Genomic DNA, 16977 nt, shown 5'->3' with positions numbered 1-16977 from the left:
AGATTAACTGATAAACTGCTAGACAATAAATAAATGCCTTTTTTAAAAATGAATACATTCTGGTATGCTTTTCTGAGTTAACTCTGTGGTATCTAATGACATTTCTGGAAAATGCACAATTGTTAATCTAAATTACAGCAAAGTGCTTGAAGCAGCACAGATTTGTAGATTTTTCTAGCAGTAAAATATGACTGCTTGAAATGAATGAGCTAGCTGGAGTGCATTCATAAATAAGACCTATGATTTTTCCCAGCATTATTGAATGGTTAAATAAATAATCCATCAAAGACATTTTGTAAGTTATTACATTCATGTTCCACTGTTCATAAAACATTTTTAGCCTTTAATATTTCTTTAACACCTGACACCATTTGAACAGAACTTCACCTTTGCAGTAGAATGATAAACACTTGATACAATGAAACTCAATTTTGTGGAATTTTAAGAATAGAAAATGAAACCTTGTTAAGTACAGGTCACTACTTTCTCTAGCAGCTCCCTCATCTCTGTCAGTTTAATATAGGAAGATACTGAGAAACTTCACATGGAAACGTTAAATCACAAAGTTGTTTCCCTCAGTCCATCAGCATTACAGTTTCAGTACTTCTTGATAAAAGGACAGTCCTTCAAGAAGTTCACACTTCTCCTTAAACTTTAGTCTTTCCGTTTTAATAGCTGAAACTACACTGATCTTACATTAAGTTTGTGTAAGTTCCAGTTACTTCAGTTCTGTTAAACTCTACTGCGATTTAAATGGGGAATTGGAGACAGACAGTACTTCTACTGCATTGTTAAAGGATTCTTCAAAAACAAAAATGCCTAGAGAGACCAAGCTAAAAGGCCCCTGCCACTCATGTTCAGCAGATGGAGATTTTTGTAGTTAATAAGACAGCATTATTTTTTTAATGTTCTTTTCCTGAGAAGTTTACCTTTTAAAAAAAAAATCACTATCAATAACTACGTATTTTGTTTTGCTTGAAATCTGACTTTTCTCCTGCTTTGTTCCCCTACCAGTGTGTACACCATGAAAGAAACTAAATTTAATACTTAGCTTGAGAGACAGCTCAAGAGAGAACTCAACTTTTTTTTTCTTTCCCTGTAATAGCGAATAAATTGAGGGGGCCTGGGGCAGCGGTATTTGTGTAGCAGGAGTGTTGCACTCGTTTATAGAAGGCTTATGTGCCTCCAACAGCATGCTGATGGCAGAAGGGCCACTTTCCAGAAGTCACTAATATACATCATCATAGGCTGCAGAAAGAAGAAACCTTCTGTTTAATAAAACAGAAAAAAAAACAGTCGTGACCTCATGAAAGCATTGGACCGCTGTTCTCTTTCCAACAGGCCCCATTTTTTGAAGTGAAAACCACTTGGTTATTTTCCCCTTTAAGTTCTCTGGTTTTGACACATTATCAGAAATAGATTAAGAAATATTAATGCTAGCAGGAGCAGCAGACAAAACCAAAATGTACAAGAAATTGCACAAGCCTGTTGCAGAGAACCATAGTATCAGTATTTCATGCTAGAGTGTTGTAAAATGATGTAAAAGATAGGGAACATAACTCCTCTGCCTCAGAGAAATTTCTTCTGCTATTTGTGATCCTTTTATTAGCAAAACTGAGCCTCTGCCATTCATATTTATTTCAATGGTGGGGCTGGTGGAAAAATCTGTGAAAGGGTCCTAAATTCATGAATCCTAAACCCACGCTGTTAATGCTGGCTGACGTTAAAGCCCTGGAAGACTTTTAGGCACAACAGAAGAGGAAGCTCCTGAGAAGACAAAAAACCCCCAAACCCATGAATACCGGAACTCCTGCAGAAGCTGAGCTCAACACATGAACATTTTCATTCATCTGGAGTCAAGGACAGAACTTTTCACTGATAAAAGAATAGGAAGCATTATTTTGTCCTAACAGCCCATGACTTCTGCTTGAGCACAGGGTACTAAATCAGGTACTTGTTAGGAGAAATAGGCAGCGGCTTGGCAACGGCTACCCCAGACCCCATCAACGGTGTCCAGATATATTCATTAATTCCCTGCCATTCAGCTCCATCTAGTAAAAAAAGCAAATTCCTGACTACAGAAGAGGTGAAGGATACTTTTCCTCTTTCCAAAATGAAAACAGGAAATCCGTGGCTTAAGGAGATACTTCAAAATTGCTTAAAAATTCTGTATGCATAAAGCCAGTCACAGCTGCTCTAAGTATTTTGCAATGAGAATTCTCTCTCCTTCTTGTTTTTTATTTGTTATTACTACTCTTGCATGAATAGCTAAGTAAATTAAGGCAATTAATTCAAGTGTTGTGTCTGTTTCCAAATTTTAATCTATCACCTGTTTTCCTGAAAATGAATTACCAGAAATACATCTAAAAACTGAAAAAGCACAACTGAAAATATAGCACAGCTTCAGTTTTTCCTGGTCCTCAAAATTACTCAACGATTGATATGTGCCTCACTATACAGAACAATGTTGATGTCTTAAGTGAATAGTTTAAGAATCTTTGGTCAGCTGCTTAACCTCACATACACAGCATGTCAAGGTAAAACTTTGCCAGATTTACATGAGCAACTTATACTTCTAATGTATATTTTAATATATATTTATTTTAAAAGTTTAAATGTCAATCATCCTTAAAGTAGACCAAATTTTTATAGTGCCTTCTCCTAAGAGACTCAACCAAAATTTTCCTTCATTTCTATTTATTACTAATTTCCACATACTTCCAACAGCATAGTGGCATATTTAATAATTTATGATGTGATCTTCAGAGAAAAGTGATAATTTACACATATTGTAAAAGACCTGGGGATTAAATTGCAGTTCAGGAGTACACAAGTGTTAAGGGAACTACTTCTTTATTTTAGTCAAGCTCATGATTCCCTGTTTACTGGAGTAACAGTTAAGAACATAGACTAGCAATGAACAAAACTGCACTTTAAATTCTTTTAAAACTGATAGCTGTACATGTTTATAAATACTGTTATGGATCAGAAGATAAATTTGGCTCCCAACTGAATATGAAGGTTAATTTTCATTATATTTAACTTCTATTTCTAATGATATAAATGGAATTTCAGTCTGGAACAAAGTCAACTAGTTGGGACTGCACTTAGAAATGCTGACACACAACTATAGCAGAATTCAGCAACTATACTTCACCTTCACTTTCCATGCAGCATTCAGATTTTTACAACTAGTTTGGAGAATTCAAAGATAATCGCTGGTACATAGCTAATGCCATGTCACCATCTAGAAGGTTAGTTTGAGAACTGCAAAAATTTTTGCAACAGAGAAATTTATAGATGCATTGGTGTGGAAAAAAGTGAGAATATAGGGAAGAAAACACCTGAATGAAGCAGTATTTTGGACTTCGTTGAACTCACACATACCAATACTCACAAATTCAAAAGGTGCTAAAGACCCTCTGGCTCATCTAATGATCTCCTAAGAAGACTTAAGCTGCAGATACCTCATATTGATTCCTGTTCAATATGCATATAATTTTTATCAAAAGACTGAGAAAAAAAATTGTTCCCAAGACTCCCAACAATGAAAAAAAAAAAAAAATCACAACATAAAGACAGCATGCATTCACCCAGCAGCACTTCTACCCATGCAACCTTATGGGCAGAAAGTGTGCTGATACAATTTTACGGTGAACGTCAAGATTACCGTTCTTCCAAATTACTACAAACTTAATCTTTGCCTTGCTCAGACTTTATTGTTTGAGTTGATACAAATCTGATGCCCACTAGGGCTGAAGTTTACATCTACCTATCACTGGAAAAGGTCAGTTAGGAGTTGCAAGTTAAACATGATCTTTGACCTTTTCCTTCTGCCCTGTTTGTTTGCAGCCAGATGAAGTGCAACAATAACCATGCCTATGGAAACAATCAATAAGCCGGTTCATCTTAAAAACACAAAAATGCCCTTCCTCCAACCTCTAGCAGAACACACCATAACACACCAGCAGACCACTTTTCAATACTGCTGCCTCAAATGACTGGCAACATCCATGAAATTCAATGAGCAATGCTGAAACAAAGAAGCATCTGGCATCATTCACACCACTGCTGAGATATCAAAAATTATTTATTAAAAATAAGTTATTGTAAAGATTTTAAACCATTTCTATAAGAATATAACAATTTAACAGATATTGTTAACTTCAAAAAAATTTATAAATGTTTTTCCTCCTAGATTATAAAATTAGCACACACATTCAAACCTACTTCCATATTATAACAGTTGCAACTGTGAAAAAGTTGCTACGGAGTCTGCCCTGACAAAGAATCGAGAGGTGAAGTTTTGGACTTAAAACACAGAGTACAAGAAACAAGAGAAGAGTTAGTACATAGCCTTGCACATCAGTTGCAAGTCACCACAACAGCCAATGCAGTATTTTCCTTCTGAATACAGTGTAACATTATACTCTGGGGAAAAATCTTACTGTAAAATGAAATGCATTTTCATAAATACTGAGGGAGTGCCTCTTAAAACTTTTGACATCATGTATATGTGGAGAATGTGCACCCGGACTTTTCAAATGGCTATACGATGTGCTGATTCTTAAATATTTGCACAGCAGCAGCACAAGGAATTCCTATGTTCATCACATAAAGGCTGTCCTGTGTCAGGAATATATATATATACCAACAAAAGAAGCCAGCACAAATGGACAATTTGGTCATGACTGCTCAGCATTAAAAAAAAAAAAAATTCCCCACAAAACAAAACAAAAAAACACCACAGCAACAACCTCGAGCTCTAGGGTTTGATCTCCCTAAGTCCTAGCATCCTGTAGTCTATTTTTTGGGATCAGTCCAAACCTCGCTGGTATTCATCTGCCTATAAATCCTGTCCCACCTGTAGCAACAGTCTCAGGACCTTCCAGAGAAGACTTTGGGTCACGTTGTCTGATCAACACTGACAACACAGTGTTCTCACAATGTTCAGTGGGAATCATGGAGGCTGTTGAATGAAATATATAGCACAGGAACTCACCATAGGACAAACTAACCACATCCTGGAACATGCTACAAAAATGCATGTACACCAAAGGTCCCCACCCTTGAGGAACAGCAACTGAATCATCCCATTACACCTGGATACTGCAGATAAGCCCAGATTTACACAGCAGTCTAGGTTACAGCTCTGCCTCCCAAAGCCCCAGCTGATCTGATGTGATTCTTTCTTTCTTCGAGGGGGGTTTGCATCCATCTAATCCTTGAACAGGCCAATCACAAATAGGTACTGAAGAGATTTCAGGCAGGAGGAAGAAGAGCCTTTAATTTTGTTCTCTTCTCTTCTTCATTTGGGTGATTAGTAATTAATTTCTTTATAATAAAAAATTTACAGAAGCCACCCCATTGTGGAACACACTATTATAGCACGTTCATCTTCAAGACAAGACTGTCTTTACAGAATAACTAAAAACCTTCAGGGGGTTCCTCAAACCATCATCTGTGAATGCACAATGGCATCAATTAAGTGCCTCTTGAAAGAGCAGAAGTCATAGTGTGGGGAGCAAGAGAAACTGAAAATTGCTGAGGCGGCTTCATCAGACCCTGAATCCCAAATCCATGCAAGTTTTCTGTGATCAGAAATACAGCACTATGTATGTAGCACTTCATGCCTCAGGCAGCCACTTAGACAGAAAAACCTAACTAACTCCTCTGCACACATTTGAAAGTTGAAGTCAAGCATACAGATAGCAAAACTCCACCCATGTAGAGATAACGCAACTAGGAATTTGATAGTAATAACATAGTGCTAGCACAAAAAACCAACACATACAGGAATTATGACAACTGGCGTTAAATATGCCATCGAAGGACTTTGGTTCTGCTCTGGCAGGAAAACACACTTACATAAGCCTAACAAGTTCTCTCATCTGTAACTCCATGTTCTTCATTTGATTAAAGCCATAAGAACCATGTACCTCTATATTTGTACATACTATCATTCTTGGATTAGATATATCTTGGGAAAATGGTCTAAATTTACAGAACACTCATTTGATGCTATCATCTAAGTAGGATTGGAAGATTAAAAATGGACAGTTCATTAAAAAATTCATTTCTAAGCACATTAGCAGCTGAAAGGATTGGCAAAATGATAGTAAACCAAAGTAAATGCTTTTCAGAATTTGAAATACCTTTCCTTTCCACAAACACATATTTCCTACTGCATATCTTAAAGGTTTTCCTTCTAGTGCCTTGAGGTTGTGAACATAGGTTCAGAGGCTATGAATACAGGTTCATACATCATTCCTTTCTTACACCTTCACAGAGGGTTCAACAGGAAAAACACAACTACAGTCGCAGAGGATATTTGGTTTCAACAAAATTAACATATCTAGTTCTCAAATATGTAACAGAAAACTTTTAACAAGGGACAATACGGTATGAGCTATCAGCTGCCCAAAATATTTTATACAGTATCAGAAGTACAATCTGCTGCCTTAGGCACTGTAACATACGTGAATTGACAATGCTGGTGTAGAAGTGCTTTTATAGCATTTAATAAATTAAAAACCTCACTACCAGTTAATCTTGAGGAGCCAGGTTGTTAAAGTGATGTGATTCCATGCATGCAAATTGTTGTGAATGTCTTTATCTATAGCCTGTGTACACAAATACAGTAGCTGATTTATACTTGTACTTCAGGTATTGATAAGGAGAAGTGAGGTCTATCCAACTCGAATGCCCTCAAATTGAGGTCTAGCCCACGCAAATGCCCTCAAATTTTAAAAATCTTGAATACACAGAAGGTCTGGCCTGCACAGAGGCTATGCTTTGTATAGAATATAAATTATTAGGAGTTAAAACAGTTTTTCTTAAAACAAGAACTTATTAAGGAAACCCATCTTTCCTCCTCCTCTTCTTCCAGTCATTCAGTCTGATGAGACCATCATTGAGTAGGATGACCAGGATAAATTAATATCTCCTCCTGAATTGCACCATAAAGCACACATCAAAGAACGATTGCTTTAAGAGTAGAACTTGCTGTTACTGACTTTCTTCTCCTTTAATCTTAAGGGAAAAGAAAAGGAAAAAGTCAAGTCTACTAGGAATTTCTCAGAGGAAAACAGTCTACCAAGTTCAATTTACTTAGATATAAACAGCAAGTAAAGTATCAGCAATAAGCATTGCAATTTTTTTCCTCAGTTAATGGGAATAAACCAGTGATTCATAAAAAAGGGTAAAAATATTTTAAGAAGAGTCTTCCTCCCATCCCATTTTCAGATCTACACAAGACTTCCTCCAGCTACACAAAGTCTCTGTCTGTCTCCCTGAGACCCAGCCTAAAGGTGGTGGCAAAGGAGAAAGATCCTTCCCCTAAGCTTTGGATAACGTACTGACACTTAACTGACAATTCTATGCTGTTACAACTCAATACTGCTTTTGTCTTTTGTAGTTTGTGTATCTGGAAGCACGTTCTGTTTCCCACATATCTAATATGCTAATGACATTTCCAGGGACAGAACCAATGTAGAAGGAGCAAGGCAGTTTATTTGTTTGGCTGTATATACTTAGAGGCTTTCCTCCTGGAAAGCAGGAGAAGAGAGGAATATAAACTCACAGGATTAATTACATGTTTCACTGTGAACACTGAAACTGAGATTTCACTGACCAGACATTTCACAGCATCTGCTGGCCTCTAGCGGCTTGCAGCCCACCCTTGCTTCACTGAAGTCCGCCCTTGCTTCAGATACGCTCACTCTTTAGATGCTTGTTTTGATAAATCTGAGGTTTCCTTACCATAAATCATGTCCAGATAGAGCTGCCTGGGAAAGGAGAATCATTATCAACCCACCTGCGGTTGCATGTGTCTTGATATATCTGTAGTTTGTGCTCATTCACACTGAATTCTTTTAATATAGCATCTCTGTTAGGATTCCTTAAATTCATATGGGTGTCATAAAGGAACAGCTGGTTATTAAGCTCCTCCTGGCGCTTCCGAAGTTGTCGACATGAGGAATAAAGCTCTTCTTCACTTTCCTTCAAAAGAAAATTGGAAATCAATGTAACTTGTAAGAGACATACCCAAAATTACATAGAATCAACATAGTACAGGGGATTATTTTGTTGTCCTAAACACATTCTATTAGCTATATATAGAATGTTTTATAAAATTAGTTTTATAAGACGTTTCTGGAACGTTTACGAAAGCAAACTGAGAAAGCACTAAAAAAAAAACCTCTCAGCTCCACAGTTTGAACAACCATACCCTTTAATGGGGACATCAGGAACATTCCAGCACAAGTCATGAAATGTGTGTATCTAAAAACTTCTACTGGAATACTTTTCTCTAATAAAGCATGTCAATCTGTTGAGGGAAGGACAGCAAATGATGCATCATAGTGGGATATCAGATTATAACAGTTTTAAAAATGCTTTTAAAAAAAGTTTAGCTTTTGACTGTTCCATCATATTAACGTATTACGCTACACATAACCAATCCTGGTGCTCTCCTATTGAAACTTAGACTAAAGGTGGAAATACTGACTAGTAAATAGGACCCTAAATAGTTGCAAGGACCCAGATGAGCAAGAGACAGACAGATTCTGTGTTTCTGTGGAGCTGTGGGATTTCAGTACTTGCAGGGGAACTGACTAAGTATTTGAAGAATAATTTGCAGCAGTCTGACTTGCCGTTGTTGTATGCAGCCCACGGTAGAAATTCTCAAAATACTCCACAAGCATAAAATAATCGTCATGATTCCCTTTGTGACTTCAAATTATTTTAATACTTCAAAACTTTGGATGCAAAAGCTGTCTCCTTTATAGAGATACTAGTGGGGAAGAGTACTGGCAGGACTGACGTGTTAATTTTCACATCAGCAGCAAAACAAGATACTCATCCTACAAGAAATGACATGCAATCAATAAATGTAATAAACCCAAACATTTTCAGAGGCAGCATACTAATAAGAATGCCTCTTTCTGCACTCAGTCCAGATATAGGAAAGTTGACAGGTTAGCAACACACCCAAGCCTTTCCTAAACCTTCTTTTTCCTCCTGAAACACATTCCTGCAGCTCTCAGATATGGGTTGAAGCAACTGAAACAGCCTCAGTGCTATGCTACTGATTAAGATTTTTTTTAAACATTTTTTCGTTTTATTTATTTTTTTAAAGGGTAAGGAAACTTTGCATTCCCAAATCACAAAGGGAAAAGCAGATTGCCAATTAACAATTTGCAGGCGTAATCATCAAGATGCATATGTAGTATTGTAAGTATTGTAAATTAAGGTATCCACAAAGCTAGACTTTAAAACCACATTTAAGAATGTCCACTTCAATCTTTATGTTAAAAACATAGACATCATTGAGGCTGATTGTAATAAGAAAATGCTGAAGAGATACACACACTTTCTGAAGTAAATCAATTTTCAAGCAAATAAGACATAATTCTAAACATAACAACAACTTCAGTATTGTAAAATTTCTACAATATCAAGGAAACTGGTTAACTTCAACAGAAATTGCATAAGGCCCCACATAATAATTCACAAATGTGCATGCTTACATCTACAACATTCTTCCTTCTCTATTCCTGAGAAATCCCACTGCCATCTGCAATTCACCTTTAAAATTTTGTATTTCATCTTCAAGAGTATGCAGATGGGGTGTGTATATAAACAGGCCTGTTATTAAATTATATCATTTTATGGAGGGTCATCATTTAAAAAAAAGAAAAAAAGGGGGCAGAAGAACAGATGGAGACAGCCTTGATTTTTTCTGATGCTTCTTGAATGATCTGGCAAAAGTTCTAGAAGTTGATTAACTATGTCAAGTCTTGGTTTGTTGCAGACTGACAAACAAAAGGGAAAATTTTTGAAAGTTCTCCTGCCAGTATGTTACCACCCAGAGACATCAGACATCATAAAAACACAGAGCTGTGCTGCATCTTCATTTGGCTTAAAAAGCAGAAGGGGTTTCAAGAGCGTGAAATGCGCTACTGTCAAAGGACTTGGTGCTGACAGATTGGGAGACATACTGCTGCTATGAGCAACACTTTAAGAGCTACTCCTGTCCCAGGCAGATAATGATCTGAATTTCTGAAGAGAAACCACAGCAGGAGGAATTTGCAATATATCTACAAGTGATGTCCATGCTCAACATGTTAGGTAATGCTGAGTTGCTGCCAGTTTTCTCAAAGGCAGCAAGCCAAAAAATAGCAGTTTATCAGGCCTCCTCTATCAGATTTGTGTTCATGAAATACGAACATTTTAAACGTTATCTTCAAAGGACATAGGTCTCTTGTTTACACACAGAGACACACACACACTCTTGGTCTCAGCTTCTAGTCCTCTTCTGCTCTCGTAACTCTTTGCTAGCCAACAGCAGGAACCTACGATGGCTGCCAAACAGTGTCATGACACACAGTCATTTTACATCACGTGTTATAAGATGGCTTTGTAAACATCTTGACAAAAGATTTTTGGAAAAGGCTGCCACTCCTTTGTGAAGAAGACTGGGACTGAATTAATAATTTCGATTTCAGTGTATGCAACTGCAGGCGCAAGTCCCTCCAGAGACATAATAACTTACAGTTAGCAGAAGTTGTTTTTTTAACCAGGAAAAATAATGTACACTGGTGTGAACTGCAGCATAAGCCTGAATGGTTGTAAGAGGCTACAAATAAGATGTTGGACTGGACTTTTTTTTTCCCCCCTCAGAATCTGAAGGGTACTGGAAAGCACCCTGAAATACCCACTTCCCAGAAGCACCTTTAAACTTTCATCACGTGGCCTCTACACCAGTGTATTTAAATTACATAAAATATTACTGAGGTAGAGAGATTGTCTGAGAATAATCCTGCTTCAAATCAACATATATCAGCATCACCTTTGGAACACCAACAAATGCTGTTCACAAATCAGCCATTTTAATGCCTGGCTTCATGAGCAAGGATGCATCATTATTTTTTCCCCTATATTTTAAAAAAATATTAGTACTTCAATTAGGTGTTTTAGAGAGGCTTAAAAGAAACAGACTAGCACTTCTTTAGGAACCAGAATATGTCTTCCACCTGATGGGTTGTTTATTTTAATGAAATACTGGGAGAAATTACTATCTTCACTTCCTAAAGTGATTTCTTTTTATGTAGCACCTTTAAAAAACAATTATTCTACAAAGTCAAAGCTGAATTTAGCTAGCTTTGCATGGCATCAGTCAGTTAACAAGGGAAGACAATGACTGTGCTGTTACAGCAAAAAATAGTGGAGGTAATGATGCTTTGTTAGTGCATTATTTTCTTTTAACAACTGCATAATCTGTCCACCCAGAGGGAGAGTAACTCAATTTGCATTATTGGTCTTCCCCAGTACCTACAGAAGAAATGCCTGACAATAGACACAGAACAGAAAACTAAATCCTCATTTCCCAGTTTCCACAAAAAAATGGTAATACACACTCTAAGTGCACAAAAAACCCCCAGTGGTTCTCACCAGAACTTGTTGCATTTCACAGTGAACCAGAAGTGAGGCCAGCTCTATATCTTCACTATAGCCGTTCTTGAGAGGAACTGATCTAAAACCTAGGGGTGGGCAACATACACAAAGGACAATTAGAGTCAACGCAAAGGGTTATCTGCAGTCACAAAAATGGTGCATACAGTTCTGAGGGATAACAGATCCTTCATTGTGCAAATGCTCCACTGCTGAAAGCAGACTTTGCTATGACAATTACAGGGAAGCTAAAGGCAAGAATGGCAAAACTGAGAAACACACAATTTCACATGTTCTTGAAAAGTAAAGCCAGAAGCAGAGTAAAGCGGAAAACTTACTCTACGTACATCCACATCGAAGGTAATTAACAAAACAAATGCACTGACACCAAAACAGAAACTTCACAGATTTTACTCAGAGCACATAACCTTGTTGCTGAAAGGGAGTATGGGGCAAAGACAGTGCAAATTATTCTACGTAAAGCTTTCCTACCTCAACTTTTTAAAAAAAGGAATTTCAAGAGGGTGAGGATTATTTTAAATACTTACACGCTACACATCCAGTATCAAAATAAACAATGGATTAGAGTAACTCAGGTCAAAAGAGCACTTGTCCTTTGGCACACTGTATCACACAGAATCACAGAATCACTAGGTGGGAAAGGACCTTCAAGATCATCAAGTCCAACCATTAATCCAGCGCCACCATTTCCCCTAAACCATGTCCTGAAGCGCCACATCCACACGTTTTTTGAACACTTCCAGAGATGGCGACTCCACCACCTCCCTGGGCAGCCTGTTCCAATGCCTGACCACTCTCTCAGTGAAGAAATTTTTCCTAATATCCAATCTAAACCTCCCCTGGCGCAACTTGAGGCCATTTCCTCTTGTCCTATCACTAGTTACTTGGGCGACACCCTCGTCGCCACAACCCCCTTTCAGGTAGTTGTAGAGAGCGATAAGGTCTCCTCTCAGCCTCCTCTTCTCCAGACTAAACAACCCCAGTTCCCTCAGTCGCTCCTCATAAGACTTGTGCTCCAGACCCCTCACCAGCTTCGTTGCCCTTCTCTGGACACGCTCCAGCACCTCAACATCCTTCTTGTAGTGAGGGGCCCAAAACTGAACACAGGATTCAAGGTGCGGCCTCACCAGTGCCAAGTACAGGGGCATGATCACTTCCCTACTCCTGCTGGCCACACTAGTCCTGATACAGGCCAGGACGCTGTTGGCCTTCTTGGCCACCTGGGCACACTGCCGGCTCATATTCAGCCGGCTGTCAACCAGCACCCCCAGGTCCCTTTGTGCCGGGCTGCTCTCCAGCCACTCCTCCCCAAGCCTGTAGCGTTGCATGGGGTTGTTGTGGCCAAAGTGCAGGACCCTGCACTTGGCCTCATTAAACCTCATACAGTTGGCCTCTGCCCATCGATCCAGCCTGTCCAGATCCCTCTGCAGAGCCCTCCTACCCTCCAGCAGATCAACACTCCCACTCAGCTTGGTGTCATCTGCAAACTTACTGAGGGAGCACTCGATTCCCTCATCCAGACCATCAATAAAGATACTGAACAAGACCGGCCCCAGAACCGAGCCCTGGGGAACACCGCTTGTGACCGGCCGCCAGCCGGATTTAACGCCGTTCACCACAACTCTCTGGGCTCGGCCATCCAGCCAGTTCCTCACCCAGCGAAGAGTAAACCCGTCTAAGCCTCGAGCCGCCAGTTTCTCCAGGAGAATGCTGTGGGAGACGCTGTCAAAGGCTTTACTAAAGTCCAGGTAGACAACGTCCACAGTCTTTCCCTCATCCACTAGGCGGGTCACCTGGTCATAGAAGGAGATCAGGTTGGTCAAGCAGGACCTGCCTTTCATGAACCCATGCTGGCTGGGCCTGATCCTTTGGTTGTCCTGCAGGTGCCCTGTAAGCACTCTCAAGACCAACCGCTCCATAATCTTCCCTGGTACAGAGGTCAGGCTGACAGGCCTGTAGTTCCCAGGATCCTCCTTCTGGCCTTCCTTGTAGACGGGCGTCACATTGGCAAGCCTCCAGTCTTCTGGGACCTCCCCTGTTAACCAGGACTGCTGATAAATGATGGAGAGTGGCTTGGCAAGCTCCTCCGCCAGCTCTCTCAGTACTCTCGGGTGGATCTCATCAGGCCCCATAGACTTGTGGGTGTCCAGGTGGTTTAGCATGTCCTTGACTGCTTCCTCCTGGATTATGAGGAGTACATTGTGCTCTCCATCCCCATCTTCCAGCTCAGGGAAGCTCTGTAGCTGCTAGTAAGAGCAAAGTCACAATGCAACAACGCTGAACAGCATCTTTCTGACTTAGGCCCCTATCATACCCACTGATCTTACCTGATTTGATACCTTTAATGGGAAAAGTGGCATGTGCTAAGAAATTGGGATCACTGAACATATCCTCCTCATAAACAACAAAGCGCAGAAATGCTAGATTTGGATCATAAATTTCAAATTTCACTTGCTCTGGACAGGGTGCCCAAACTGGATTAAGGCCGTTGTCATCTGTAATGAAAAGGAAACATTTGCAGTATGAAGCAATAATTTCACTTCATTCACATATGGGTACATACCCCAGGACATTTTCTGGGGATACAAAGGCACAAAAATTATAATTTACCATCTGTCTCCTGTTGTAACCTTGCTTCAGAAGGTTTGTATTTGTTTATTTGGCGGGGGGAGATAGGAGGAAACTTGGCAGGGATGGAAATCCATGAAGAAAAGCTATTATTTGTATTTAAACATATAAAACCTCCTTGGACATGTATTTATAACAAAAAAGCTAATTCATTGCTCATATTCATGAGCCTTCCGTATCAGTAAAAGCATGAAAAGCACTGGGAAGACTAATGTACAATGGCCCAACTCTTATAGTCATTTATGGATCACCAAGTAATTTGGTATGTGTGACACAGCCAGGAAGTTTGCTCTCTAAAGTCTTGGTCACTTCCCACAAAAAGTTAAAATCATAATCCTCTTCTCTGAAGTATTGAAGAGTCACAATGCACATTCTGCTCCTGACTCTGTGTTTATCTTCCACTGGTATCAGTGGTTTGGATCATTAAAACCAGTCTCTTGTCTACGAGAGGAACGCTGCTGCATCCAGAAATATTAAGTGGCTGAGATATTGCCCCACTTCAGTGCACTCAAATGAAGCTCTTGTACACACAAACACACATGTAGACAAACAAACACGCATCCCTTATCCAGAACTCACCAGGAGTGAGCTTTGATCCAACTTCTATTGCGTTGCAAGTTATACTACTTTACAGCCACATACACCCAAGCTGTCTCCCAGGGCATGCCAGTCTTCGAACCCAAGTTTAAATAAATGCAGTCTGGATCCCACAGTAGTAACTCCCCATTTGGACCAGACTTTTTGGAACTCACTAGCACTGTTGGAGGCACTTTCAAGACAGCAATTTTTAAAAACATGCTAATACACAAACTTACGCACAGGCAAAAACGTAACTGAAATGCAACTTTTTTTTTTCCCCAAACTGCAACAGTACTTTTTTTTATTTTCTAAATTTGATATACACTGAAGTTTCTTAAATTAACTGTCCCTGAGGCAAGCAAAAAGAATAATATTGATGACTTATCAGTCCAGAGCAACAGTTAACTTATTCCTCCCTCTATGGCTTGCTGGCCAATTACAAACTACATAAATTCGTGGTCATCCTCTACTCATTTACTTAAGCACACCAGAAGTATAACCATATCCCCACAACACAGAAAACCGCAGATACTCACTCACAACTGTTGTCTTGAATTTGTTGTTATCATATTCAGCCCCACAAATTTCTACCTCTACAAAGGGACAAGCGATGCTTCTACCAGGTTTAGGGAGATGACGAGCACCTAAAACCTGCCAAAGCAACTGTAAATTATAACCATCTCCAAGGGAAACTTGGCACCATTATTTCTTTACAGAAGGTAGCCTACAGTACTAGAAGGGGCAGGGGGGTGGAATTCCAGAAAACATGCAAAAATACATACTCCCTCTCGAATATGTTTACATGTATTAAACCTTCTTTCTATGGCACCAATAATGGTATCTTCCATTGTTTGGGTAACCCAATGATTTTTATTGTAAGATACTGTTGCTGACATTCATTACACACTGTATACAGTTGCAGATGAGGCCTGTAACATAAGTTTTGTTATCTTTCCTCAACCTATCTATTTTAAGACATTCCTGCTTTACATTCACAGCCCCTGTTTACCTCTTCTCTAAACTGTAGTGAAAAGCAGTTAATGTGTTTCTTCCTTCTCAGAAAACATATTTTGAAAGGACATCTTTTACTGTATAGCAATTAAGAACAGAAACAAGTTCAATTCCTGTTTGGCACCAGAAAACAACACAGCATAATTTTCAAATGATAAATCCATGTCTCCATGAAAAATGAGAATGACATCCTGATTAAGTCACCATGTACTAAATATGATGAAGGGGGAGATCAGCTTATTATTTTTTCCTCCTTAGTTTCTATATTTCATTATAAATATCTTTCTTCCACACTGGAAATCTCTGAATTAGTCTGCTGCTAACCAATCTCCAATAGGACTATTCTATTGAGCAGTCATTAGATTGGAAATGCAAGTTAGCTCATTTGGAATTTTTATTAGCAATTATATAAAATTATCCCAGGATTGTTTTTTCAGTCCTATAGCATGTGTTTCATTAGCATGACAAAGATATATATTTCCTTTCAGCATCCAGTGGAATTAGTTTTATTCTCAAACACATTGACATTTAAAAACAGTATTTTTTGACAACCTGTCAGATCTTGCTCTGAAACATAATAGCTTTACTTTTACTTTTATAGATATTTATGATTTGTAAAAAACATAATTTACAAAAGAGATTTACCCTCACTGTCATAATCATCTGCAATTTCCTCTTCGAGTCATTTGGCATTGGGTCATATTCTTCATTTCGCATGCTTTCTGGCTGCAGAACATAGCCAGTGCGTCCATTAAGTGAAAACAAGGCATGGTTCAATTGCATGTATTTATCTAGGGAGAGAGTTAAACAGTCATAACAGAAGATCTCCATTTGAATAAAGTTAAGGAAGTACGAGACTAATGGCTCCTCTCTCCCTTCAGTAACTGAATCTGACAGGCCATTTCTGACCAATTTTAATTGTAATAAACCCATCTCCATTCACAATTAATTTCCTATCAATGTGTCATAAGCTAGCTGGCCCTTACCAGAAAGTTGAGTACAGCCTTCCCCATGGCTGAACAACTGTTCATCCACCTGAAACTTACTGTAAATACCTCTGCTTGCTTGTTACAAAGGGATCAGGGTGAAATAAACCTTTTAATCTTTGAGGCTAGTTAGGCTCAGAGACAGGGCTTCTGGAGACTGATTTTTGGGGACCACCTCTATCAGGCAATCCACATATTCAAAACCAAACTTTAGTGCTTGCAAATCCCTTCTTAATGGGTAGTACAAACAAATAGGACAACCAGTGACTAGAATGGCAGAGAGGCCAGAAAGGGGCTC

General features: G+C 39.0%; 1 protein-coding gene across 1 annotated transcript in view; it reads right to left on the bottom strand.

Moving 5' to 3' along the window:
* Positions 1–6989: 6989 nt before the first annotated feature.
* Positions 6990–16977, bottom strand: part of PLCG2 (phospholipase C gamma 2) — a gene marked incomplete at both ends in the record, with an annotated part of 60439 nt that continues 50451 nt past the window's right edge. Inside the window, 6 exons of the mRNA XM_082005745.1 lie at positions 6990–7032; positions 7817–8001; positions 11455–11543; positions 13803–13970; positions 15219–15333; positions 16339–16484. Of these exons, the coding sequence (XP_081861871.1) occupies positions 6990–7032; positions 7817–8001; positions 11455–11543; positions 13803–13970; positions 15219–15333; positions 16339–16484 (746 nt within the window). The remainder of the gene's footprint in view (positions 7033–7816; positions 8002–11454; positions 11544–13802; positions 13971–15218; positions 15334–16338; positions 16485–16977) is intronic.

The sequence above is a fragment of the Phaethon aethereus genome (genome assembly GCF_964289735.1).
Source record: "Phaethon aethereus genome assembly, chromosome: 13".
NCBI lineage: Eukaryota > Metazoa > Chordata > Aves > Phaethontiformes > Phaethontidae > Phaethon > Phaethon aethereus.
The sequence above is the reverse complement of the archived record's forward strand: the minus strand, read 5'-3'. Positions and strand labels throughout refer to the sequence as shown.